Here is a 26,996-nt window from a genome sequence, read left to right as displayed (position 1 = left end):
TATTAAAAAAAATTCAAAAGATGGGATCATTGGCAAGTAATGGAAAATATGTTGGATTATTATAAAGAAGGAGAAAATGAAAGGTCACTTGATATAGAAAGTCGTTTTCTAAATGGTCCATTGGCAACAAACTGAAAGCAAAAGTTTGATTATTAAGAAATTTTCAAAAATGGAAAATACGTTGAATTATTCACAACAGTTTTTTCTAAAAGATACTATTAAATGTTTAATACTTTTTTTTAAGTATAAAGTAGGCCGAGAGAAGGGTTGAGAATATTGAAAATTAAACTAAGTAGCTTACTCGAGAAAAGTGGTACATATTCCATTTGAAATAGAACATAATTTTCAAATGTTTAAAACTTAAAAACAAATTTTTTATAGGACAATTTAATTCTAAAGATCTTACCTTTAAAAGATGATCTTTTAGACTTTTTATTGTATTTGATGAATGAATAATAAATGTCTAACATTTGCATCTTTTAGTCTTTTAAAGGGTGTCCCTTATTAAATGGCCTAGATAAAATTGAAAAGATAAAATTATATGTATAAAATTAAATCCTAATTTATTATATCTTTTTCTTTATTTACACTTTGTTTGAATAGAGCATTAAGATGGAAAGGAAATGGAGGGAAGAAAAAAGGGAGGGAGAAAAAAGGAAGTGAAGGGAAATGAAAGGAGTATATAACATTTACTTTAGATTCTCGTCTATGTAACTTTTATCTTAATTTTGAGTTAAAACAAATTTTTATGAGCATATGACCTCCCTAATTATGGAAATAATAATTAGAAATCAGAAGCTCATAACGTTAGAAACCAATGGACGAAATTGATTCTGAAAGCAACAACTCTCACTCGAACGAGTAAGTTGCTCAAACTAATATCCTCCTTACTCAAACCAACAAGTTCATGGTTCAAGCATTTGTCTCCTTCACAACCTATTTGCTCAAACTTACACTTATTTAACATGCTTGAGCAAACTACACCAAGTTAAGTTTCTACACTTATGGGAATTTTTGGTATCAGAGCTGATTGGTTCTTACGAACCGGTATAATTCTTAACCAATTGATGACTTTAAGTTCGACCCCTCCAAAATTTAGTTTTAACTACCTTTTCCTATAACAAAATGGCTGCGAAAAAAGAATATAGCCATAAACTTGTTGGTTGAACCAGTGGAGGTAGAAACAATGGCTACACCGAAAGGCAAGTGAGAAAAACGATGATGGTATGTCGTTAGGAGGAAGAAAATTGGTGAAGAAGAGCATGAGTTGAGCAAATACTTTCACCATTTCACATAAACAGCTACCAAAAATCATTGCATGAACATATGCCACCATTAAAATGATGGAAACGGTTAGTATCTCTTAATATAATGTGTCGATCATAAACTTTCGATATAAATTTCATAGCAGTATGGCAATCTCCACATACTCTGATGTTCTTAAAAATTCAGATTGGCGATCCAGAAGGCAGAACAAGAAATCCAAATGCAACGGCCAGCTTTTCGCTATGATAGGCAAGGGTAAGCTCCTTCACCTTGTCGTTCGTGTCATGAAGAGAAAACCTTGTGTCTGGTACATATCCAACCTTTTTTATTAGCTTAATCATCGCATTAACCTTTGAATATAACTCAATGCTTCGCGGGTGGCTTCTATTGCCAGAAACAAAGGTGTGCACTCTGCCTCCCATCTCGATCCAACTACAACCGGGCTCCTTTACGATAGCTTTTGATCTCATCAATGCCTGGATATTTGCAGCTTCTTTCCATCTACAAGCTGCCGAGTATATATTAGCAAGCAAAATGTAGGGGACACAATTCTCGGGTTCTAATTCAAAGAGATTCTTAGCTGCTCTTTCGGCCATCTCTATATTTCCACGTATTCTACAAGCAGCTAGTATTGATTTCCACGTGCTCACATCTGGTAGCATTTCCATCTGATTCAAAATCTCATCGACTTGATCTCATCTCCCAGATCGCCCCAACAGGTCGATCATGCATGTGTAATGCTGTGGGCCGGGTTTTATCCAGTATATCTTTATCCATGGATTCAAAATAGTGTTGACTTTTATCAACAAGGCCAGCATGGTTACAAGCAAACAATAACCCAAGAAAGGAAACTGAATCGAGTTTGATCCCACTTTCTTGCATTCTCTCTTGGATTTTTATCGATTCCAATGCTAGACCGTTTTGTGCAAAGCCAACGATCATTGTTGTCCACGAAAACAGAACTCGTTTTTGCATTACATGAAAGACGTTTATTGCTTCTTCTGTGCATCCACATTTTCCATAACAGTTCGATAAGCGCATTGTTAAGCAACAAGGATGAACCGCAGCCTTCTTTGATGACGGTAGCATGTATCTGCTGTCCCAATTTCAGAAGAGTTAGTACAGCACATGCACCCAATACGCTAGAACATAAAACTTCATCCATATATATCTCCGTCATTCTCATGGAAAGAAACAATTTAATTGCTTCTCCACTATAACCATTACGTGAAAAACTCGAGATGATACAAGTCCATGAAACAACATATTTATTGGGCAAATCATTGAAAATTTTGATCACAGAATCAAAATCCCCTTTTTTTCCATACAAGTCAACTAGAGCATTGCTCACATGATTGTAATTCTCATACCCAACTTTTATAGCCAAACAATGGATGAATCTTGCAATCTGCACATTAAAATGAAAAAAGCATTAAACAATGGTAGGTAGTGTAAAATCGATTTTCATACCACGAGAAAGCATATTCTTGAAATATTACATTGCTTCCTCATTAGACCCTTCTCTAACACAGCTAACAATCATAGAATTCCAAGCAGTCACATTGTCAATTCTCAAACTATGAAGAATGCACCTTGCACCATTCAAATTTCCACACTTTGCATACATATCAAGCAGAGCAGTTTGAACATAAATATTATCCCCTAAACGACCCTTAATCAATAAGTCGTGCACTTGTTGCCCAAAATCGAAAGCCTGAACCGTGCTACAAGCAGTTAAAACACTAGGAAAAGTAAACTCGTTGCACTTGATACCTTTCGAATGCATATATCGAAAACACTCAATTGCTTTATTTCCATATCCATTCTGAGAGTAACCAGTGAGCATGGCAGTCAATATAACATGATTTTTTGTGCCAGATATGTTAAGAAAACACATTCAGCATGTAAAATGCAACCACATTTGGCATACAAATCAACAAGGCTAGTAACCACAAAGATGCTAAAATCCATCTTGGTTTTTATTGCATAAGAATGGAGTTGTTTACCCTTAAGGAGAAAACCCAATCTTTCAAATATTCCAAGAATACTAGCCACAGTATACTCTGTGGGCTTGAAACCATCATATTGCATTGTCCGAAACAAGTCAAATGCATCATTTCCATACCCATGTTTACAATACCCAGAAGTCAGTGCATTCCATACCCATGTTTACAATATTCCAAGAATACTAGCCACAGTATACTCTTATATGGGGTCTCAAAAAATACTTGTCTAGCTTCAGAAAATCTACCGGCACTCGCAAAGTCTGATATCATAATATTTGAGCTAAATTCATCCCGTTGAGGCATTTTATCAAACAGTTGGCGGGCAACATTGAGTTTACCAGATTTAGATAATTTGGCAAGGCGAAGATTGTTCTCTAGGATCAAATTAGCAACATTATTAGAAGCAGCTACTTGATGAAAAGTACAATACAGTCCTAAAAATTCATGTCGATGAAACTTTTAGCTGCTTTATACGGCGATGCATAACCTGTCTTCCACTGATTATCGAGGAAGATCATCAGAGAATGAAAAGAGAAGGCGGCGGCATTAACATAGACGTTGGCTGAATTTCCAACGGTTGAATTTTTATTTTTGTTTTAGACAACAAATCACGGTGGCGTTATTGGGAGGAAAAATTGCTAGTGAGAATGAGAATGGATGGTGAAAGAAGAATACAATCAAAAAAGGGACCCACTCATGTTATGTTTTTTTTTTTTTTTTTTTTTTTTGGTTTTCTTACTTATATCAATGTACTTTTAAAAATTCTCAGCTGTATCTAATAAATTTACCAATTCTCAATTATACCCAATAATTAGTAGGGTTTTTCTCACTTATATATACCCACGTACTTTTAAAAATTCTCAGCTGTACCCAATAAATTTACCAATTTTCAATTGTACCCAATAATTAGTAGGGTTTTTCTCACTTATACTCATGTACTTTTAAAAATTCTCAGCTATACCCAATAAATTTACCAATTTTCAAAATTTTCAATTGTACCCAATAATTAGTACTCCCTCCTATTCAGCTGAACTGTCCCATTTCCTTTTATGGTCAAGTCACCTTAAATGTCCCATTTCTATTTTTGGCATGGATTTTTGACTATTATACCCTTAGTACTTTATCCTATTTTCAATTATACCCTTTATTACCCTTACTAATTTTCCCTCCCTTATAATTAATCAACATAATTAAATCTTAATTAATCCTAATTAATCCCACCCATTTACACTCCCTCCCTTTATAAACCTAAAACCCTACCCATTCCCCATTTGATATTCTGCCGTTTTCTCTTAATCTTCCATTGAAAGCTTCACCTTCTTCCTTATCGTGTTTCTTGTTCTTCTCTGAAAACCCTAAATCTGGGTTGAAGGTTCACCATCTTCCTTTATTTCTTCTGTGTAGTTGTCATGGCAAACTCCAGTTCGCCTTTAAAATCCCCCCTGAAGAATCATAACTCGACAATCGACTCACCCATGAAAAACCCTAACTCGCGTACTTCTTTACTTCTGAGAATCCCCAAATCTCCTTACAAATCGCCTTCTAAGATAGACTTAAAGGGGTTCGATGATGGAAACCCTAGATCTAGACTGAAATCGTTTGAGGAAGAGTCTTATGATTACAATGATGACTCCACTTCTGTTGAGACTGATCCTAAGTGGGGAAGAGAACTTGACTCTGAAGGTGAACCCATTTACACACCTGAGCCTGATATGTATCCTGATCGTGCATATTCTTCCATTGATGCTGTTTTTTCGAATATTGATTGTGAAGAAGAAGATTGGCTTGATAAGCTTGGTCCTTTCTCAAGTGAGTTTCTGTTTGTGTTGGTGCATGTTCATTTTGACTGATGATGATTTTTAAGTTAAACGGTTTTTTATGCATTTAATTTCATTGCTCTGTGATCTCAAAGTGAGAGCAGTTTTAGCCACCAAAAAATCGAACAAAGGGGGTTTGAATTGTTTAACAACGTTTAATGCACAAAGATGTTCGATTTTATACTCAATGATTTCAAAAAAAAAAAAGAAATTTACCTGAGAGTTCTAAAACAACCAATTTTTTTCATTAATGTATATTTGAATAAAAATGTTTCATTGAAAACAACATAAAATGTTTGTTGTTTGCTTATGAAACATCCCATGTTAAAGATCCCAAAAATATGTCCAAATTGAAAAGGAATTTACATTTCATTAATGAAGCTGTGCTGGTTATGCTTGTGTTGGCTGATCTTCTGTGCTGTTGTTGCTTTCCTCTGTGTCCCAAAAAATGTTGTTGGTTGCTGTTCTTTTGCTTAAACGATGATTGCTGTTGCAACTGTTGAGATTTGTTGAGTTTGGTTGTTGGTTACTTCTGACACTTCTACATTCAAATCCCCTTCTTCATATTCCCCTGCATACCCAATGAGTTCCACAAGCTGATTCATTTTTTCTGTACTTAGCTTTGTGAATAAATATTGAAGTGAATCCACAACCAATTGTTTGTCAATAGTGAGGTAATCTGGTAAAGTCCCTTCCCTTGCTGCCTTTGTTTTGTTCATGTGAGGAATGTGATAGTCAAACCCCCCCTGTTTTTTCATGACCTCTATCATACAAGCTTGTAAAGTTATGAATACAAACCTTAAACATTGTGGACTCAGATTTTGAAATGCATTATTCACAGCCTTAAGCAACTCTTTAACATTGTAAGCTGATTTTTGATATTGCAAAGCTTGAATTGATCTAAAAAAACCTAAATCTTGCACGTTCATGTCAGGGGAATTTGGAGGTTGTTGCACTAATTGTATATTAAATCCATCTTTCATTGCCTCTTCTAAAAACCCTCTGTCATTGTGTGCTATATGAGGTTTGGCATTGTCTTGTTGAATGTAAATATGCTTGGATAATTCAGCAGGCCATTTTGCCCTAATGGTTGGCAGCACATTAGTGATAAGCATTTCTCTAATGTGCTCTTTTGTGATTGATTGTATTGGCTTAGTTTCCATCTCCCCCCTTTTCCTGTTCTTTGAGCTTCTTTTTGCTGGCTCCTGTGTAATAAATGGCCAAATGCCTATCTTTCCATCAAAAAAAACATCACCTTCAGTTGTAAATATAGGCTTTGTTACAGCACACATAAACATGATTTTTGGTATGAACCTTTTTGATTGGCATTCTCTATGTGGTTCTACTTCACCCGGAGCTAGATAATAACTCTGTGTCTCTCGGGTTAGATATAAATGTTTTTCATCTATGTGAACAACGTTAGTAAATGGCTTAAACTTGAATGCATCATTTTGTTCATTGTATTCACATTTAGATAATGCAAAGCTTAACCTGTGTAACTTGTTGTTTTCATTCAAAGCCGGTTTGATTGCGTTTGTGTGCCTTCTTATTACTTTGTTCCTCTTCCACCTACACACCGTTGATTGTGACACTTCCATCTGCTTTGCTACTGAATGTTGTGTACCCTTGAGTTCATATTTGATTGCCTTAAATTTTTCTTCATCAAATTTTATTTTGTTTGCTGCTTCTTTCCCCCATCTCTTGCTGTTGAGGTTAATGACTGTGGTGTTGTTTGTCATCTGCTTCTTGACATCATTCCACAATCGTGTAATTGTTTTCCTACAAACCTCAAACTCAATCGCAAGTGCGTTGATTGTGCCTTGCGCTGGTTTGCCCTTCTTATTTAATGCAGACAGTAGCTTCTGCATTATGGATTCTCTTTGTTGTGTAGTTAAGTTTTTTGTAGGAGCCATTGTTTTAGATGATTGTGTAATAAATGACCATTGTCATTGTCTATTTATGCTTTCTGTTTTGTAATGTTATGATTGATTTTTTCTTCTTGTTGCACATTTCATTTTTGGCGCCACACTTTCTGTTTTCTCAAATTTTGGCTGTGTGCTTTGGGAATTTTCTTGAATTGTTGGCGGCAGTTTCTGATTATGTAATCAATTCCTTCTTTTTGGACATTTTAATTTTGGGTTTCAAAATAATGTGGGTACTGTGATGATATTTTCCATTTTGAAAAATTGGTTGTTTATAAATTGGAGGCTATTTAACAAATTATTAATGCATTTTTTGGGTAATTTGGAAAATCTGAAGTCAATGATCGGAAAAAAATTCGCACTCACATGATCAGTAACGACTGCAACTACACCGAAGCTGTTGAAGAATTGAGAAGGCTCTCGGAGATACCGTAATTGATGTATTTAATTTTTAGTACTCTTGAGAAATTTATGTAATTTCCAAACATTATTGTAAACGTAGGACTTAATTATGTAATTTAGGACTTAATTAAATTATCGATGTAATTGTGGCGAAAAAAATTTCAAACTATTGGTGCCAAAAAAAATCAGCTTTTAAGTTTGTGGGAATTTGGTGGGAATCATTAATTCCTTAATCTTTACAATTAAAAACCCATAATACTACTCTCTCTCTTCCTTTAGGGTCCCATTTTGACTTTTCTTAAAATCCGTGAAAAGTCAAATGGGACAGTTCACCTGAATAGGAGGGAGTATTAATTTAGCAACAATAACCATTTTTTAATAACAACTTAACAACAGTTAGTTAGATTTATTTAAGGCGTTAGTAATATTTTTTGAATTTTTTTTGTAGAATTACCAGTAGCATTATAATGTGAATATGGCTTACATCAACTCTTTTTTTTTAGAATTACTCTTTGAACAGTAACCATTTTAAAATTGCTCAGTGAAGAAGAAAATTGAAAATGATGAAGGAAGGTGGAAATGAAGTGTTGGGGATTATAGTCACGTGACATTTGAAGGGAAATTTTCCATCAAAACTCAAAGATAACTGTTGTTAAGTTGTGGGTAAAAAATAGTTATTGTTGCTAAATTAACACTAATTATTGGAATTGGTAAATTTATTGGGTACAGCTGAGAATTTTTAAAAGTACGTGGGTACAAGTGAGAAAAACCCTAAAAAATATTATCAAAATCTAAAGGATTAGCAATCTCAATAAGTTGTAGCGACTTTAACGGTCCATTTGATGGTAAATACTAAACAACGGTAATAAAATGACTTTTTCAGTAAATTTTCGTAATATGTTATTTTCATGGCGATGTAAGTTTTATCCACAATTAAGTGTTGATAAATTTCTCATGAGAGCTGATTGCACACAAGTGCGATGGAATTTCATCCTAAAATCAATTAGTAAAAGGAGTAGTCCATTAAGTTTATATGCTTGTCTAATCCTCTCTAATTCTTCGATATGAGATCACATGTGGTTACTATTTTCCCACAAATATTTTACTGAATTTTATAAAAAAAATGATTTTTAGAGTAAGACAAGTATGATTAATAGCCTTCACGTGTTTTTTTCTTGCAAATTTAGCTTAAATTTTCATTATCATTTACACGTTCTAATACCAATATTTAAACGAAACGTAAAAGTTATTAGTTCAAAAAATAAGCTTAATTACCTTTTGATGTAATAATAACAAAAGTCAGCCAAGATCAAAGTTTGAACAGCTTCAGCTACCAACATGAGTAGTGGGTATAAGTGAGAAAAACCCTACTAATTATTGGGTATATTGAGAATTGGTAAATTTATTGGGTACAACTGAGAATTTTTAAAAATACGTGGGTATAAGTGAGAAAAACCTACTAATTATTGGGTACAATTGAGAATTGGTAAATTTATTGGGTACAGCTAAAAATTTTTAAAAGTACATGGGTATAAGTGAGAAAAATCCTTTTTATTTGTTTACTGAAGGTAAGGCTAGCTTAGGTTAAAAAGAGTGAAAATTATTATTAATTTTTGTTTTTGAAATGAAAAGGGTGAAATTTAATTATTCCTTATATAAGTCACGAAAATTAAATAATTATCACAAGAATAAAAAGAAAAGATTTTCACATTAATATTTTTTTTTACTAAAAGAAATATAATAATTTATTGATAAAAATATCATGTTACATTTACAACAGAATAACATTCGATCTAATACATAACAACTTTAATAAAATCTATACGTCCATGATCAATATAAAGAAATCTGACACTGAATCATTCTTTCTACCAAATTAATACATTCATTGGGGGTCTTTTGATATGGTGTAGCTTTGAAATAAAGATAAATTTTAATTATTACAGTAAAATTAACACCCGCGGTGTAGAGGCAGATGAAAAATTGACAAGTTCAGTGAAACAGCTGCAGAAGGATGGAATTGTAACTCCCAAGTCCAGAAGGACACAAAAAATCTTTTTCATCATTGCAGGTGATTGGTTTCTATGTTGGTGTCGCAACAGTTGGTATCTTACAGCATACTTAATTGTAGTAAAACTAAGTTCACTAAGTCATGAGATTTTTTTTGAAATCTCTTAATAGCAAACAAAGTATGTTCATCATGTGGTATTTTTCATGCTATAATGGCTGACAACAAACATTTTTTGAACAAATATGTTGATGTGACATTTTTCATGTTATTGTAATTTTGGTTGAAAAATCTCTTGGCTGCCTTGATGGTCATGCTTGTCCAACTTCAATCATCACATTTTCTTCATAAAGTTCAATCCAATATGTTAGAGCAAGTGCCAATAATCTTAGTGATGACGTTTACTTTAAACATATAGTCGAACATGCTTTGTCTTGTACTTTAGAGAGGGTCGATAAAGATGTGTCGAATATGGGTGGTTTAAGGTTTGGAACGGTTGATGAGAGTTGTTTGATCAAAGCAACTAGAAGAGAGGCTGACTGTGAGTGGCTCGAACAACCGCTCGGTCGAGCAAAGAGTGGCTCGACCGGTCGAGCGGGAGTGGCTCGGTCGAGCAACAGGTCGAGCAATGTGTGCAGAACAAGTCAGTAGCTTCTCTGGAAGCTCGCTCGACCGAGCGAGGTAGTGGCTCGAGTCGAGCGGAAGTTCAGAAGGCTACATTGGATTCTGATATTCGTCAGAATGTGAAATGGCTATGCAATTATGTGGTGCATTACTTCTATTGTTTATTGTAATGTTTATTGTCATAGTTAATTGGATGTTAATTGTGAGTTTATGGTGATTTATGAGGGAATACTAAGGGTAATGAATGCCTTGCCTATAAATAGGATTCATCCCTCATAGTATTATACACCACAAACACACATATTGTTGATAGGGCTATTACATTGTTAGAAACTTGAGAGTGTTCTTACTTTGCTCTAGTATTTGTGATCTTGAGAGATTGTTCTCAAGATAAGGGAGTTTATTATACTTGTAATTGTTGAATTCATTATAATAAACTACATTTGAGGGGGAGGTATTCAAGATACCTCATAAACACTTGTGTTCTCATTTTGCATTATATTTTTCATTTGTTTTTCTTTGTTATACCTCTTTGAGGCTTGCGCTTTCAATTGGTATTAGAGCGGGAGTGCGTCTTGGGCTATTTGGAGTGTGAAAGTGAGGTTAAAAGAACAAGAAAGACACAATGACTGATGGGAAAAGTTTCTCTATTCAATTGTTTGATGGAAGAATCAATTTTTCATATGGAAGAGCTCGGTGGAAGATGTCTTGGTGCAACAAGGCATCGATGATGCGCTATTGAAGGAGAAACCAAATCATGTAGAAGAAGCAAGATGGACACAAATGAGGAAGAAGGCGGTAAGCACAATCCGGCTTGCCATTGCACCCGAAATCAAGTATCACTACTTGAAAGAAACCGATCCCGGTGAGTTGTTGGAAAAATTACAAGCGGTGTATGCTTCCAAATCCCTTAATAATAAACTTTGCTTGAGGTGGGAGTTGTATCAACTCATGAAGGATGAAGATACAACAATGCAAGACCACATTAACACATTTAACAAGTTGGTGTGCCAATTGTTAAATGCCGATGAAAAGTTAACCGATGAAGAACAAGCTCTACTACTTTTGGCTTCACTTCCCAAGGACTATAGAAACATAGTCCAAACATTGCTCATAGGTAGGGATTCTATCACTCTTGATCAAGCATTGGCGGCGTTGAGAGAGAATGATATGTTCATGGTGAGTAGAGAGGGGGAAGAAAAGAAGGATGTTGGGGAGGGCTTGTTTAGTGAAGGTTCTAATAGGGGAAGAACCAAAGAAAAGGGATATCAAGGAAGGGGTAAGTCTCAAGGGAGGGGTGACCTTAGTAACAAAGAGTGTTACTATTGTAAGAAAAAGGGGCACACACAAATGATGTGTAAGGAATTAAAGGAAGACCTTAAGCGAATGAGAAACTTAAGGGATAGTGGAAGAAATGAGAGTGAGAGTAGCGGGAATGCCGCTCTAGGCTTTATTGATGATGATGATGACTATGGGGCTCTACTAGTTGATGGGGGAGTGGTTCATAGTAAGGAATGGGTAATAGACTCCGGTTGCTCATTCCACATTTGTTGTGAAAAAGAAGAATTTACTAAGCTTAGTTATGGGGATTATGGCCTTGTTACTTTACCAAATGATGAAAAGGTGAAAGTAGAAGGTATTGGTGAGGTTATTATTGAGACTCATGGAGGTGTCAAGAGAAGACTTGGTGATGTAAGGTATGTACCTAAGTTTGAGAGGAACCTTATTTCATTAGGTAGACTTGAGAGTAAAGGATGCACTTTCAAAGCAAGTGGAGGGGTTTTGAAAGTCATTAGAGGGAGCATGGTGCTCATGAAGGGAGTAAGGAGTAAGAGGAACTTGTATGAGTTACAAGTTAATTGTGGTAGCCTAGGCCACAAAAGTGTTGGTGTGTTTGGGTCAAAGAGAGTTACTTTTGAGGAGGATAGGAATATTGGACTTGAGGGGGAGATTGTTAGAGCAAGTGCCAATAATCTTAGTGATGACGTTTACTTTAAACATATAGTCGAACATGCTTTGTCTTGTACTTTAGAGAGGGTCGATAAAGATGTGTCGAATATGGGTGGTTTAAGGTTTGGAACGGTTGATGAGAGTTGTTTGATCAAAGCAACTAGAAGAGAGGCTGACTGTGAGTGGCTCGAACAACCGCTCGGTCGAGCAAAGAGTGGCACGACCGGTCGAGCGGGAGTGGCTCGGTCGAGCAACAGGTCGAGCAATGTGTGCAGAACAAGTCAGTAGCTTCTCTGGAAGCTCGCTCGACCGAGCGAGGTAGTGGCTCGAATCGAGCGGAAGTTCAGAAGGCTACATTGGATTCTGATATTCGTCAGAATGTGAAATGGCTATGCAATTATGTGGTGCATTACTTCTATTGTTTATTGTAATGTTTATTGTCGTAGTTAATTGGATGTTAATTGTGAGTTTATGGTGATTTATGAGGGAATACTAAGGGTAATGAATGCCTTGCCTATAAATAGGATTCATCCCTCATAGTATTATACACCACAAACACACATATTGTTGATAGGGCTATTACATTGTTAGAAACTTGAGAGTGTTCTTACTTTGCTCTAGTATTTGTGATCTTGAGAGATTGTTCTCAAGATAAGGGAGTTTATTATACTTGTAATTGTTGAATTCATTATAATAAACTACATTTGAGGGGGAGGTATTCAAGATACCTCATAAACACTTGTGTTCTCATTTTGCATTATATTTTTCATTTGTTTTTCTTTGTTATACCTCTTTGAGGCTTGCGCTTTCAATTGGTATTAGAGCGGGAGTGCGTCTTGGGCTATTTGGAGTGTGAAAGTGAGGTTAAAAGAACAAGAAAGACACAATGACTGATGGGAAAAGTTTCTCTATTCAATTGTTTGATGGAAGAATCAATTTTTCATATGGAAGAGCTCGGTGGAAGATGTCTTGGTGCAACAAGGCATCGATGATGCGCTATTGAAGGAGAAACCAAATCATGTAGAAGAAGCAAGATGGACACAAATGAGGAAGAAGGCGGTAAGCACAATCCGGCTTGCCATTGCACCCGAAATCAAGTATCACTACTTGAAAGAAACCGATCCCGGTGAGTTGTTGGAAAAATTACAAGCGGTGTATGCTTCCAAATCCCTTAATAATAAACTTTGCTTGAGGTGGGAGTTGTATCAACTCATGAAGGATGAAGATACAACAATGCAAGACCACATTAACACATTTAACAAGTTGGTGTGCCAATTGTTAAATGCCGATGAAAAGTTAACCGATGAAGAACAAGCTCTACTACTTTTGGCTTCACTTCCCAAGGACTATAGAAACATAGTCCAAACATTGCTCATAGGTAGGGATTCTATCACTCTTGATCAAGCATTGGCGGCGTTGAGAGAGAATGATATGTTCATGGTGAGTAGAGAGGGGGAAGAAAAGAAGGATGTTGGGGAGGGCTTGTTTAGTGAAGGTTCTAATAGGGGAAGAACCAAAGAAAAGGGATATCAAGGAAGGGGTAAGTCTCAAGGGAGGGGTGACCTTAGTAACAAAGAGTGTTACTATTGTAAGAAAAAGGGGCACACACAAATGATGTGTAAGGAATTAAAGGAAGACCTTAAGCGAATGAGAAACTTAAGGGATAGTGGAAGAAATGAGAGTGAGAGTAGCGGGAATGCCGCTCTAGGCTTTATTGATGATGATGATGACTATGGGGCTCTACTAGTTGATGGGGGAGTGGTTCATAGTAAGGAATGGGTAATAGACTCCGGTTGCTCATTCCACATTTGTTGTGAAAAAGAAGAATTTACTAAGCTTAGTTATGGGGATTATGGCCTTGTTACTTTACCAAATGATGAAAAGGTGAAAGTAGAAGGTATTGGTGAGGTTATTATTGAGACTCATGGAGGTGTCAAGAGAAGACTTGGTGATGTAAGGTATGTACCTAAGTTTGAGAGGAACCTTATTTCATTAGGTAGACTTGAGAGTAAAGGATGCACTTTCAAAGCAAGTGGAGGGGTTTTGAAAGTCATTAGAGGGAGCATGGTGCTCATGAAGGGAGTAAGGAGTAAGAGGAACTTGTATGAGTTACAAGTTAATTGTGGTAGCCTAGGCCACAAAAGTGTTGGTGTGTTTGGGTCAAAGAGAGTTACTTTTGAGGAGGATAGGAATATTGGACTTGAGGGGGAGATTGTTAGAGCAAGTGCCAATAATCTTAGTGATGACGTTTACTTTAAACATATAGTCGAACATGCTTTGTCTTGTACTTTAGAGAGGGTCGATAAAGATGTGTCGAATATGGGTGGTTTAAGGTTTGGAACGGTTGATGAGAGTTGTTTGATCAAAGCAACTAGAAGAGAGGCTGACTGTGAGTGGCTCGAACAACCGCTCGGTCGAGCAAAGAGTGGCACGACCGGTCGAGCGGGAGTGGCTCGGTCGAGCAACAGGTCGAGCAATGTGTGCAGAACAAGTCAGTAGCTTCTCTGGAAGCTCGCTCGACCGAGCGAGGTAGTGGCTCGAATCGAGCGGAAGTTCAGAAGGCTACATTGGATTCTGATATTCGTCAGAATGTGAAATGGCTATGCAATTATGTGGTGCATTACTTCTATTGTTTATTGTAATGTTTATTGTCGTAGTTAATTGGATGTTAATTGTGAGTTTATGGTGATTTATGAGGGAATACTAAGGGTAATGAATGCCTTGCCTATAAATAGGATTCATCACTCATAGTATTATACACCACAAACACACATATTGTTGAGAGGGCTATTGCATTGTAAGAAACTTGAGAGTGTTCTTACTTTGCTCTAGTATTTGTGATCTTGAGAGATTGTTCTCAAGATAAGGGAGTTTATTATACTTGTAATTGTTGAATTCATTATAATAAACTACATTTGAGGGGGAGGTATTCAAGATACTTCATAAACACTTGTGTTCTCATTTTGCATTATATTTTTCATTTGTTTTTCTTTGTTATACCTCTTTGAGGCTTGCGCTTTCAATTGGTATTAGAGCGGGAGTGCGTCTTGGGCTATTTGGAGTGTGAAAATGAGGTTAAAAGAACAAGAAAGACACAATGACTGATGGGAAAAGTTTCTCTATTCAATTGTTTGATGGAAGAATCAATTTTTCATATGGAAGAGCTCGGTGGAAGATGTCTTGGTGCAACAAGGCATCGATGATGCGCTATTGAAGGAGAAACCAAATCATGTAGAAGAAGCAAGATGGACACAAATGAGGAAGAAGGCGGTAAGCACAATCCGGCTTGCCATTGCACCCGAAATCAAGTATCACTACTTGAAAGAAACCGATCCCGGTGAGTTGTTGGAAAAATTACAAGCGGTGTATGCTTCCAAATCCCTTAATAATAAACTTTGCTTGAGGTGGGAGTTGTATCAACTCATGAAGGATGAAGATACAACAATGCAAGACCACATTAACACATTTAACAAGTTGGTGTGCCAATTGTTAAATGCCGATGAAAAGTTAACCGATGAAGAACAAGCTCTACTACTTTTGGCTTCACTTCCCAAGGACTATAGAAACATAGTCCAAACATTGCTCATAGGTAGGGATTCTATCACTCTTGATCAAGCATTGGCGGCGTTGAGAGAGAATGATATGTTCATGGTGAGTAGAGAGGGGGAAGAAAAGAAGGATGTTGGGGAGGGCTTGTTTAGTGAAGGTTCTAATAGGGGAAGAACCAAAGAAAAGGGATATCAAGGAAGGGGTAAGTCTCAAGGGAGGGGTGACCTTAGTAACAAAGAGTGTTACTATTGTAAGAAAAAGGGGCACACACAAATGATGTGTAAGGAATTAAAGGAAGACCTTAAGCGAATGAGAAACTTAAGGGATAGTGGAAGAAATGAGAGTGAGAGTAGCGGGAATGCCGCTCTAGGCTTTATTGATGATGATGATGACTATGGGGCTCTACTAGTTGATGGGGGAGTGGTTCATAGTAAGGAATGGGTAATAGACTCCGGTTGCTCATTCCACATTTGTTGTGAAAAAGAAGAATTTACTAAGCTTAGTTATGGGGATTATGGCCTTGTTACTTTACCAAATGATGAAAAGGTGAAAGTAGAAGGTATTGGTGAGGTTATTATTGAGACTCATGGAGGTGTCAAGAGAAGACTTGGTGATGTAAGGTATGTACCTAAGTTTGAGAGGAACCTTATTTCATTAGGTAGACTTGAGAGTAAAGGATGCACTTTCAAAGCAAGTGGAGGGGTTTTGAAAGTCATTAGAGGGAGCATGGTGCTCATGAAGGGAGTAAGGAGTAAGAGGAACTTGTATGAGTTACAAGTTAATTGTGGTAGCCTAGGCCACAAAAGTGTTGGTGTGTTTGGGTCAAAGAGAGTTACTTTTGAGGAGGATAAGAATATTGGACTTGAGGGGGAGATTGTTAGAGCAAGTGCCAATAATCTTAGTGATGACGTTCACTTTAAACATATAGTCGAACATGCTTTGTCTTGTACTTTAGAGAGGGTCGATAAAGATGTGTCGAATATGGGTGGTTTAAGGTTTGGAACGGTTGATGAGAATTGTTTGATCAAAGCAAGTAGAAGAGAGGCTGACTGTGAGTGGCTCGAACAACCGCTCGGTCGAGCAACAGGTCGAGCAATGTGTGCAGAACAAGTCAGTAGCTTCTCTGGAAGCTCGCTCGACCGAGCGAGGTAGTGGCTCGAATCGAGCGGAAGTTCAGAAGGCTACATTGGATTCTGATATTCGTCAGAATGTGAAATGGCTATGCAATTATGTGGTGCATTACTTCTATTGTTTATTGTAATGTTTATTGTCGTAGTTAATTGGATGTTAATTGTGAGTTTATGGTGATTTATGAGGGAATACTAAGGGTAATGAATGCCTTGCCTATAAATAGGATTCATCACTCATAGTATTATACACCACAAACACACATATTGTTGAGAGGGCTATTGCATTGTTAGAAACTTGAGAGTGTTCTTACTTTGCTCTAGTATTTGTGATCTTGAGAGATTGTTCTCAAGATAAGGGAGTTTATTATACTTGTAATTGTTGAATTCATTATAATAAACTACATTTGAGGGGGAGGTATTCAAGATACCTCATAAACACTTGTGTTCTCATTTTGCATTATATTTTTCATTTGTTTTTCTTTGTTATACCTCTTTGAGGCTTGCGCTTTCAATTGGTATTAGAGCGGGAGTGCGTCTTGGGCTATTTGGAGTGTGAAAGTGAGGTTAAAAGAACAAGAAAGACACAATGACTGATGGGAAAAGTTTCTCTATTCAATTGTTTGATGGAAGAATCAATTTTTCATATGGAAGAGCTCGGTGGAAGATGTCTTGGTGCAACAAGGCATCGATGATGCGCTATTGAAGGAGAAACCAAATCATGTAGAAGAAGCAAGATGGACACAAATGAGGAAGAAGGCGGTAAGCACAATCCGGCTTGCCATTGCACCCGAAATCAAGTATCACTACTTGAAAGAAACCGATCCCGGTGAGTTGTTGGAAAAATTACAAGCGGTGTATGCTTCCAAATCCCTTAATAATAAACTTTGCTTGAGGTGGGAGTTGTATCAACTCATGAAGGATAAAGATACAACAATGCAAGACCACATTAACACATTTAACAAGTTGGTGTGCCAATTGTTAAATGCCGATGAAAAGTTAACCGATGAAGAACAAGCTCTACTACTTTTGGCTTCACTTCCCAAGGACTATAGAAACATAGTCCAAACATTGCTCATAGGTAGGGATTCTATCACTCTTGATCAAGCATTGGCGGCGTTGAGAGAGAATGATAGGTTCATGGTGAGTAGAGAGGGGGAAGAAAAAAAGGATGTTGGGGAGGGCTTGTTTAGTGAAGGTTCTAATAGGGGAAGAACCAAAGAAAAGGGATATCAAGGAAGGGGTAAGTCTCAAGGGAGGGGTGACCTTAGTAACAAAGAGTGTTACTATTGTAAGAAAAAGGGGCACACACAAATGATGTGTAAGAAATTAAAGGAAGACCTTAAGCGAATGAGAAACTTAAGGGATAGTGGAAGAAATGAGAGTGAGAGTAGCGGGAATGCCGCTCTAGGCTTTATTGATGATGATGATGACTATGGGGCTCTACTAGTTGATGGGGGAGTGGTTCATAGTAAGGAATGGGTAATAGACTCCGGTTGCTCATTCCACATTTGTTGTGAAAAAGAAGAATTTACTAAGCTTAGTTATGGGGATTATGGCCTTGTTACTTTACCAAATGATGAAAAGGTGAAAGTAGAAGGTATTGGTGAGGTTATTATTGAGACTCATGGAGGTGTCAAGAGAAGACTTGGTGATGTAAGGTATGTACCTAAGTTTGAGAGGAACCTTATTTCATTAGGTAGACTTGAGAGTAAAGGATGCACTTTCAAAGCAAGTGGAGGGGTTTTGAAAGTCATTAGAGGGAGCATGGTGCTCATGAAGGGAGTAAGGAGTAAGAGGAACTTGTATGAGTTACAAGTTAATTGTGGTAGCCTAGGCCACAAAAGTGTTGGTGTGTTTGGGTCAAAGAGAGTTACTTTTGAGGAGGATAAGAATATTGGACTTGAGGGGGAGATTGTTAGAGCAAGTGCCAATAATCTTAGTGATGACGTTCACTTTAAACATATAGTCGAACATGCTTTGTCTTGTACTTTAGAGAGGGTCGATAAAGATGTGTCGAATATGGGTGGTTTAAGGTTTGGAACGGTTGATGAGAATTGTTTGATCAAAGCAAGTAGAAGAGAGGCTGACTGTGAGTGGCTCGAACAACCGCTCGGTCGAGCAAAGAGTGGCTCGACCGGTCGAGCGGGAGTGGCTCGGTCGAGCAACAGGTCGAGCAATGTGTGCAGAACAAGTCAGTAGCTTCTCTGGAAGCTCGCTCGACCGAGCGAGGTAGTGGCTCGAATCGAGCGGAAGTTCAGAAGGCTACATTGGATTCTGATATTCGTCAGAATGTGAAATGGCTATGCAATTATGTGGTGCATTACTTCTATTGTTTATTGTAATGTTTATTGTCGTAGTTAATTGGATGTTAATTGTGAGTTTATGGTGATTTATGAGGGAATACTAAGGGTAATGAATGCCTTGCCTATAAATAGGATTCATCACTCATAGTATTATACACCACAAACACACATATTGTTGAGAGGGCTATTGCATTGTTAGAAACTTGAGAGTGTTCTTACTTTGCTCTAGTATTTGTGATCTTGAGAGATTGTTCTCAAGATAAGGGAGTTTATTATACTTGTAATTGTTGAATTCATTATAATAAACTACATTTGAGGGGGAGGTATTCAAGATACCTCATAAACACTTGTGTTCTCATTTTGCATTATATTTTTCATTTGTTTTTCTTTGTTATACCTCTTTGAGGCTTGCGCTTTCAATTGGTATTAGAGCGGGAGTGCGTCTTGGGCTATTTGGAGTGTGAAAGTGAGGTTAAAAGAACAAGAAAGACACAATGACTGATGGGAAAAGTTTCTCTATTCAATTGTTTGATGGAAGAATCAATTTTTCATATGGAAGAGCTCGGTGGAAGATGTCTTGGTGCAACAAGGCATCGATGATGCGCTATTGAAGGAGAAACCAAATCATGTAGAAGAAGCAAGATGGACACAAATGAGGAAGAAGGCGGTAAGCACAATCCGGCTTGCCATTGCACCCGAAATCAAGTATCACTACTTGAAAGAAACCGATCCCGGTGAGTTGTTGGAAAAATTACAAGCGGTGTATGCTTCCAAATCCCTTAATAATAAACTTTGCTTGAGGTGGGAGTTGTATCAACTCATGAAGGATAAAGATACAACAATGCAAGACCACATTAACACATTTAACAAGTTGGTGTGCCAATTGTTAAATGCCGATGAAAAGTTAACCGATGAAGAACAAGCTCTACTACTTTTGGCTTCACTTCCCAAGGACTATAGAAACATAGTCCAAACATTGCTCATAGGTAGGGATTCTATCACTCTTGATCAAGCATTGGCGGCGTTGAGAGAGAATGATAGGTTCATGGTGAGTAGAGAGGGGGAAGAAAAAAAGGATGTTGGGGAGGGCTTGTTTAGTGAAGGTTCTAATAGGGGAAGAACCAAAGAAAAGGGATATCAAGGAAGGGGTAAGTCTCAAGGGAGGGGTGACCTTAGTAACAAAGAGTGTTACTATTGTAAGAAAAAGGGGCACATACAAATGATGTGTAAGAAATTAAAGGAAGACCTTAAGCGAATGAGAAACTTAAGGGATAGTGGAAGAAATGAGAGTGAGAGTAGCGGGAATGCCGCTCTAGGCTTTATTGATGATGATGATGACTATGGGGCTCTACTAGTTGATGGGGGAGTGGTTCATAGTAAGGAATGGGTAATAGACTCCGGTTGCTCATTCCACATTTGTTGTGAAAAAGAAGAATTTACTAAGCTTAGTTATGGGGATTATGGCCTTGTTACTTTACCAAATGATGAAAAGGTGAAAGTAGAAGGTATTGGTGAGGTTATTATTGAGACTCATGGAGGTGTCAAGAGAAGACTTGGTGATGTAAGGTATGTACCTAAGTTTGAGAGGAACCTTATTTCATTAGGTAGACTTGAGAGTAAAGGATGCACTTTCAAAGCAAGTGGAGGGGTTTTGAAAGTCATTAGAGGGAGCATGGTGCTCATGAAGGGAGTAAGGAGTAAGAGGAACTTGTATGAGTTACAAGTTAATTGTGGTAGCCTAGGCCACAAAAGTGTTGGTGTGTTTGGGTCAAAGAGAGTTACTTTTGAGGAGGATAAGAATATTGGACTTGAGGGGGAGATTGTTAGAGCAAGTGCCAATAATCTTAGTGATGACGTTCACTTTAAACATATAGTCGAACATGCTTTGTCTTGTACTTTAGAGAGGGTCGATAAAGATGTGTCGAATATGGGTGGTTTAAGGTTTGGAACGGTTGATGAGAATTGTTTGATCAAAGCAACTAGAAGAGAGGCTGACTGTGAGTGGCTCGAACAACCGCTCGGTCGAGCAAAGAGTGGCTCGACCGGTCGAGCGGGAGTGGCTCGGTCGAGCAACAGGTCGAGCAATGTGTGCAGAACAAGTCAGTAGCTTCTCTGGAAGCTCGCTCGACCGAGCGAGGTAGTGGCTCGAGTCGAGCGGAAGTTCAGAAGGCTACATTGGATTCTGATATTCGTCAGAATGTGAAATGGCTATGCAATTATGTGGTGCATTACTTCTATTGTTTATTGTAATGTTTATTGTCATAGTTAATTGGATGTTAATTGTGAGTTTATGGTGATTTATGAGGGAATACTAAGGGTAATGAATGCCTTGCCTATAAATAGGATTCATCACTCATAGTATTATACACCACAAACACACATATTGTTGAGAGGGCTATTGCATTGTTAGAAACTTGAGAGTGTTCTTACTTTGCTCTAGTATTTGTGATCTTGAGAGATTGTTCTCAAGATAAGGGAGTTTATTATACTTGTAATTGTTGAATTCATTATAATAAACTACATTTGAGGGGGAGGTATTCAAGATACCTCATAAACACTTGTGTTCTCATTTTGCATTATATTTTTCATTTGTTTTTCTTTGTTATACCTCTTTGAGGCTTGCGCTTTCACAATATATAATCATTGGGAGAGGTGATATTAGGTGGAAATGAAAATTTGTAAAAAAAACTTTTTTTAGATCAAAGTTTCATTACCATAGGAATGATATATAACTTTTGACGAAATTTTACGCCATAAACCGTTCCCATTAACACCATTTAATACCACTAACCAAACAGACCGTAAAATTAATAGCAAGGAATTGGAGAAAGAGTTCAAAGAACGTGAAGGTGAAGGTGAAGTTGAAGAAAATGTAAAACTGGCGCTGGTTCGATCAAGACTGATGATCTAACAAATGGAACTTTGGATGTGAAGGGCATGACTTGTAACTTAGTTTTCTCCATATGATTTTCAGCTAGTCTCTTGAGAGACCATCTCTATGAGAGACGTAATCTCAAGTCCAGTCCATTAAAAATTAATACCTACTTACCGTACTCTTAATGCCTACTTACATATCTTTAATGATTACTTACCGAATCTTTAATGCCTACTTTCAATAATATCTTAAATATTTACTTACATCATTTTAATGCCTACTTACAATATTTTAATAAGTATATAATGGACCGGCTCAATTAGAGATGATCTCTCAAAAAGACCGTCTCTCACAAGGATTTGTGTTTTATAATTTTGCTTTTCCATATATTTACATTTCGTAACTTTAGAATCAGTAGAGCTAGACTATTATCCGTGTTTATCTTACCTTTTCAGGGTTTCAATGATAAAATAAACATATACTCCCTCTCTTTTCATGGGTTTACCCCAAGTACAACAACAACAATATCAGATCCTTAATCTAAAAGATTGGGATCCAGAACATGCACCAAAATACAATGGGGAAAATGTAAGGTTAAGACGAAAAGATAAAATAAACGTAGATGAGAATTAAAAAAAGAATGTAACTCATGGCTAAAAATAAAAATGGAGAAAAATCTATGGAAGAGACTAAAATGGAAATTGTGCAAATCCCGTGTGGCAAAGGGAGTAGAAAAAATTTGTCAGCAAGGGTTCTAAGAATGACATCCAGATGATAATGATTTATTATTAATGCTGCTACTAAAACTTAAATTGCAATTCAACCACTGGAATTGTAGTTTTTTTAATTCAAATTGTAGTTTTTTTAATTCAAATTGTAGCTTTTATAATTCACAACCAAGTATCTCTGGTGATGTTTTCAACTGATTCGGGATAAAATAAAAATACAATGATGATGAGGTACTGACCTGTGGGCAGTTGTGGCAATACTCGCTACTGTTAGTTCGGAAAAACTGTAGCTGCAAGGCAATCAAACTGAAAACTTCATCAACACCCGAATACTCATATAGCCATGATCACTGAAAGTTCCATATTGAAGCTTAATGGGATCAACATGTTCACTGGAAGTGCCAGATCGAAGCTTAATGGGCCAGTATGTTCATTGAAAACACAAGATTGATGATCGATGGGGTCAAAACCTGAATGATTTTCATAGAACGCGCCAGATTGCAGTTTAGTAGGATCATCACCCGAATAATCAAGAAGTAAATAGGCAAACTGTCACCAAATGTGCAATTAGCAGTATTGCATCAGAGTCATGTTTTAGCCATCAATTTGACAATACAAGTTACTTTCATTTCCATAGTCAGTCTTCATGATCTTGCAATACACATCTTCAAGCACCGAGTATATCTCATTGGATCGTGGGTGCGATTTATCCTCCACAATAAACATATGCATTTCGTCATGTACTTCAATATAACTATAACCAGCTGTTTTCGCTATAAGGCTTCCCTTCATCATCTTTCTCATCTTCGCTACTCCGTCCCATCTTCCCACAGACGCGTAAATATTAGAGAGGAGGACATAGTTCCCTGAATTCGACAGTTCCAGCTCGAAAAGTGCCTCTGCTGCCTTCTCAGCAATCTTGACATTACCATGATAGCTGCAGGCCCCTAAAAGTGTACCCCATATCACAGAATCAGGTTTCATTGGCATGGTTTGTGTAAGATTATAAGCTTCGTTGAGCTTTCCTTTACGCGCCAGAAGATCAACCATACATCCATAATGCTCTAGTATTGGGATGATACCAAACTTGTAATTCATTAATTCAAACAATTCTTGGCCTTTTGCAATCTTGCCGCCATGTGTACAGGCCATAAGAGCCGCAACAAAGGTTATAGCATCTGGCTTCATCTCTTCTCTCTACAACTCACAATGCATGATATATATCACTTTAGTAGCTATAAAGAATATATGTACAAAAAGGACATACTATCCAAGTACTAAAGAATATATGTTAATAGATGTCAGTTTTTGTGAATAGCCACCTCACAAGATTTTTTGAAGCAACCAATAACCACCGCCATAGTCTAAAAATAAGGTTGCATCGAATCACATCGTTCACATAGTAAAGTTTTCATAGACAACGAACTAATACTCCCTGCTTTGTAAAGGTGTTAAAAAATTGTGTTTTGGTCCATATCAAGCGATATTTTATGGTATCGACCGATATTTAAGCTTTATGATAACCGCGTAATTTTCGTTACCGTATCAACGTTCTGTTACCGCAATCGCGACCATTGTCACATTTTTACACTATGACCACCACCTTACATTGCTACACCCACAAGACAAAACCATAGTGCAAAAACAAAGTCACATTGACCGTATTGTAAAGGACCCCACATTGTAAAAGTGTATAAAAAACTTTTATAATGAGAAATGAGTTCAAAAAAGTCCTATACACTTGTGTATATATATCAATATATGGACGGAGTTCAATGTAAGAGCGCTTAATATAAGTAGTAGTTTTCACCTTAAATTTCATTAAGATAAACGATCTCGGTGGTAATTCTTGTTTTATCTATTGTTTATTTTCGTACTTTATTCATTTGCAAATTACCAAATTGCATAAGAGTTTCTGAAAAACTAACTCTTAAAAACTGTTTGACGCATATCTGCGAAGTCTTGAAATGCCTTTCAAAAGAAACAAAAAAGTCCGCCAAACTCTCTATTCGCCTCTCTAGAGAACTATCTTACTCCTATAAACCATCATATATCTAAGTGTATGTATTTTATACAAACATGATAAGGAGAAACGAGAAAGCTTACCAATAAAACATGGAACAACTGAAGAGCGTCTTCATATTTTCCATGAATAGCAAAACCCATCATCATTGAATTCCAAGAGCACAAATTTTTCCTGTCCCTAATCTCGTTAAATAACTGCATTGCTCTATCGAGTTTACCACACTTTGAGTACATTTCCAGAAATCCATTCCTAACAAACAAATTATCCATGTACCCTTTTCTCCTAGCATAGTTTTCAATTGTCTTTCCCACCTCCAAAGCACCAAGATTAGCACAAGCAGGAAGAACACAAGCTATACTCACCTCGTTAGGCTTAAACCCTTCTTTCTCCATTAACAAATAAGTGTTCAGAGCATCAAGATACTTTCCATTTTGTGAGTACCCAGAAATCATAGTTGTCCAAGAAATCACATTTTTAAAAGGAATCAACTTAAACAATGTTTCAGCTTCCTCCATATTCCCACACTTAACATAACCAGAAATCAAAGAATTCCAAGTGGGTGTATCTCTAAACAACATATGGTCAAACTGTTTCCTAGCTAATTCCACTAAACCCAATTTAGCATACATATTAACCAATGCAGTCAACACAAAAACATCGAATTTGAACCCAGATAAGATGAAATGAGCATGAACCATCTTACCAAGGCAAGGAGAGGAAAGCGAAGTACAAGCAGCAAAAAGGAAGGTAAATGTGAAGGGATTAGGGAAGATTTGTCGCCGACACATTTGAATGTACAAGGAGAAACACTGTTTTTGAGGGCCATTGTAAGAGTATGCTTGAATAAGCTTATTGTAAAGTGTGGAAGTTCGTTCGGGCATAAGATCGAATAGTTGGTGTGCATAAGGAATGTTGGGTATTTCTAGAAGCTTATTGATCATGATTTTAGTGTAATCTAAGCCATTTCTAAGGGAATATGCATGAATTTGCTTTAATTGATTCATAATCAAGCTGTGATGTCTGGCATAGTTTTAAAATATCTTAATAAATGGCAGCCGGCAGAGATCAATGGAGCTGTAATTTGGAGTTTGTCGTTGGTTCTTTTAAAAGTTTCCTTTTATTTTGCTCAAGATTCTCAACAAGACTCCAATGATTATATAATTATATGTAGTACTAAGTGAAATTTAAATTATATGAAATTATTTTCATTCGTTGGCTACCATAAATTGATGAGTTAAGTAGGATCATGATAGTCAATTAATAAGGGTAAAGGGCTATCGTTCAGGGCTCTAAAATTTTTAGGGCTCACAAAATATATTTTCATGTATATGATTGATATTAACTCGAATATTTCATGATATACCACTGAGTTTCTTCGAAATTCACCATATACCACACAAAATGTTCTAATTCACCATATACCATTGAGTTTTCGTCCGTTAGCACAGAATACCATCAATGACAACTGCCGTTAGTGTGCCGTTTGTGGCAAATTAATAATTCACCATATACCATTTACTTTTTTTTATTTGCGTCAAATACCATTACCAGCAGCATACTGTTGAAAAAGCAATGCTTCCTCCTCAGCCTAAATATCTCTGTATTTAGCAACTAAGATACACATCTGAAATTAATTTAGTAAACCCACATCGAAGAGAATTGTATTCATTTCTCTTAAATTGTAGACTACTAGAACTAGATGCCTACAGCCAAAATATGCCTTCGTTCAACTCAACTCAGTGAAGCTTATTAGGCATTTATGGTCGTCATAGTTTCATTCTTGCATTTCATACTCTCAAAAGCAAGAAAAGCAGACTATAAGTAATCTTTCAATTAGTTCGAATAATATGTACAGTAAAGTGAACAATTGCATCATAATATAGTCCAAGACTCATCATAAATTGATTAGTCAGCTTCATTACAGGAGCATAATGCACCACAACTTCATCATTCAACTTCACGTAACTCAAATTTCTGATTTCCGACAGAAAGTTGCTGACCAGGCAACCTTCCAGTTGCTTTCTTGTGCTCTTCCCAAAGTTGATAATGGTCACTAAGAGTCTTGGTAGCAACTTCCTAGTGTAGAGATTCCATTTCTACCCTTGGTGGCACAAGTGTAGCAGGAGCGGCACTCTCGATACATAATTAACATTAATAATTATACTTAAGATAAATAATGCGGAAGTGTAAAACGCCGAACTGCTAAAAACCATTTAAACTAAAATTGTTCAAAACATAAGTAAAAAAAATATCTTACAACTGAGAAAATATAAAATAAGGTTTACTTAAATACGATAAAAAAAACAATAAGTACAATATAGTCATCAAGTAAAATCATTGAAGCTAAGTCCTCGATAGAATAATTAAAGTTGCGGCCTGGATCGAAACCT

At 36.8% G+C, this 26,996-nt stretch overlaps 1 protein-coding gene and 1 pseudogene across 3 annotated transcripts; both read right to left on the bottom strand.

The window, feature by feature from the left end:
• Positions 1–707: 707 nt before the first annotated feature.
• On the bottom strand, positions 708–7,002 carry LOC130826646 (pentatricopeptide repeat-containing protein At2g03880, mitochondrial-like; annotated as a pseudogene).
• On the bottom strand, positions 2,540–25,772 carry LOC130826738 (pentatricopeptide repeat-containing protein At5g08510). 3 transcript variants are annotated; one of them, XR_009047103.1, is made up of 3 exons: positions 24,687–25,772; positions 22,820–23,777; positions 2,540–2,674 (listed from the first exon to the last, which is right to left on the bottom strand). XR_009047103.1 is itself a non-coding variant. In XM_057692303.1 (2 exons), exons 1-2 carry the CDS (start codon positions 25,608–25,610, stop codon positions 23,175–23,177), a joined length of 1,527 nt encoding a protein of 508 aa, XP_057548286.1. In that variant the 5' UTR covers positions 25,611–25,772; the 3' UTR covers positions 20,157–23,174. The 3 variants fall into 3 exon arrangements, 1 of the variants encoding a protein (XP_057548286.1); XR_009047104.1 differs by lacking the exon at positions 2,540–2,674 and adding an exon at positions 9,210–9,764; XM_057692303.1 differs by lacking the exon at positions 2,540–2,674 and having other exon boundaries at positions 20,157–23,777.
• Positions 25,773–26,996: the final 1,224 nt, after the last annotated feature.

Source organism: Amaranthus tricolor, chromosome 11 (genome assembly GCF_026212465.1).
Source record: "Amaranthus tricolor cultivar Red isolate AtriRed21 chromosome 11, ASM2621246v1, whole genome shotgun sequence".
Lineage (NCBI taxonomy): Eukaryota > Viridiplantae > Streptophyta > Magnoliopsida > Caryophyllales > Amaranthaceae > Amaranthus > Amaranthus tricolor.
Note: the sequence above shows the minus strand (reverse complement) of the source record. Positions and strands in the feature narration are given on the sequence as shown.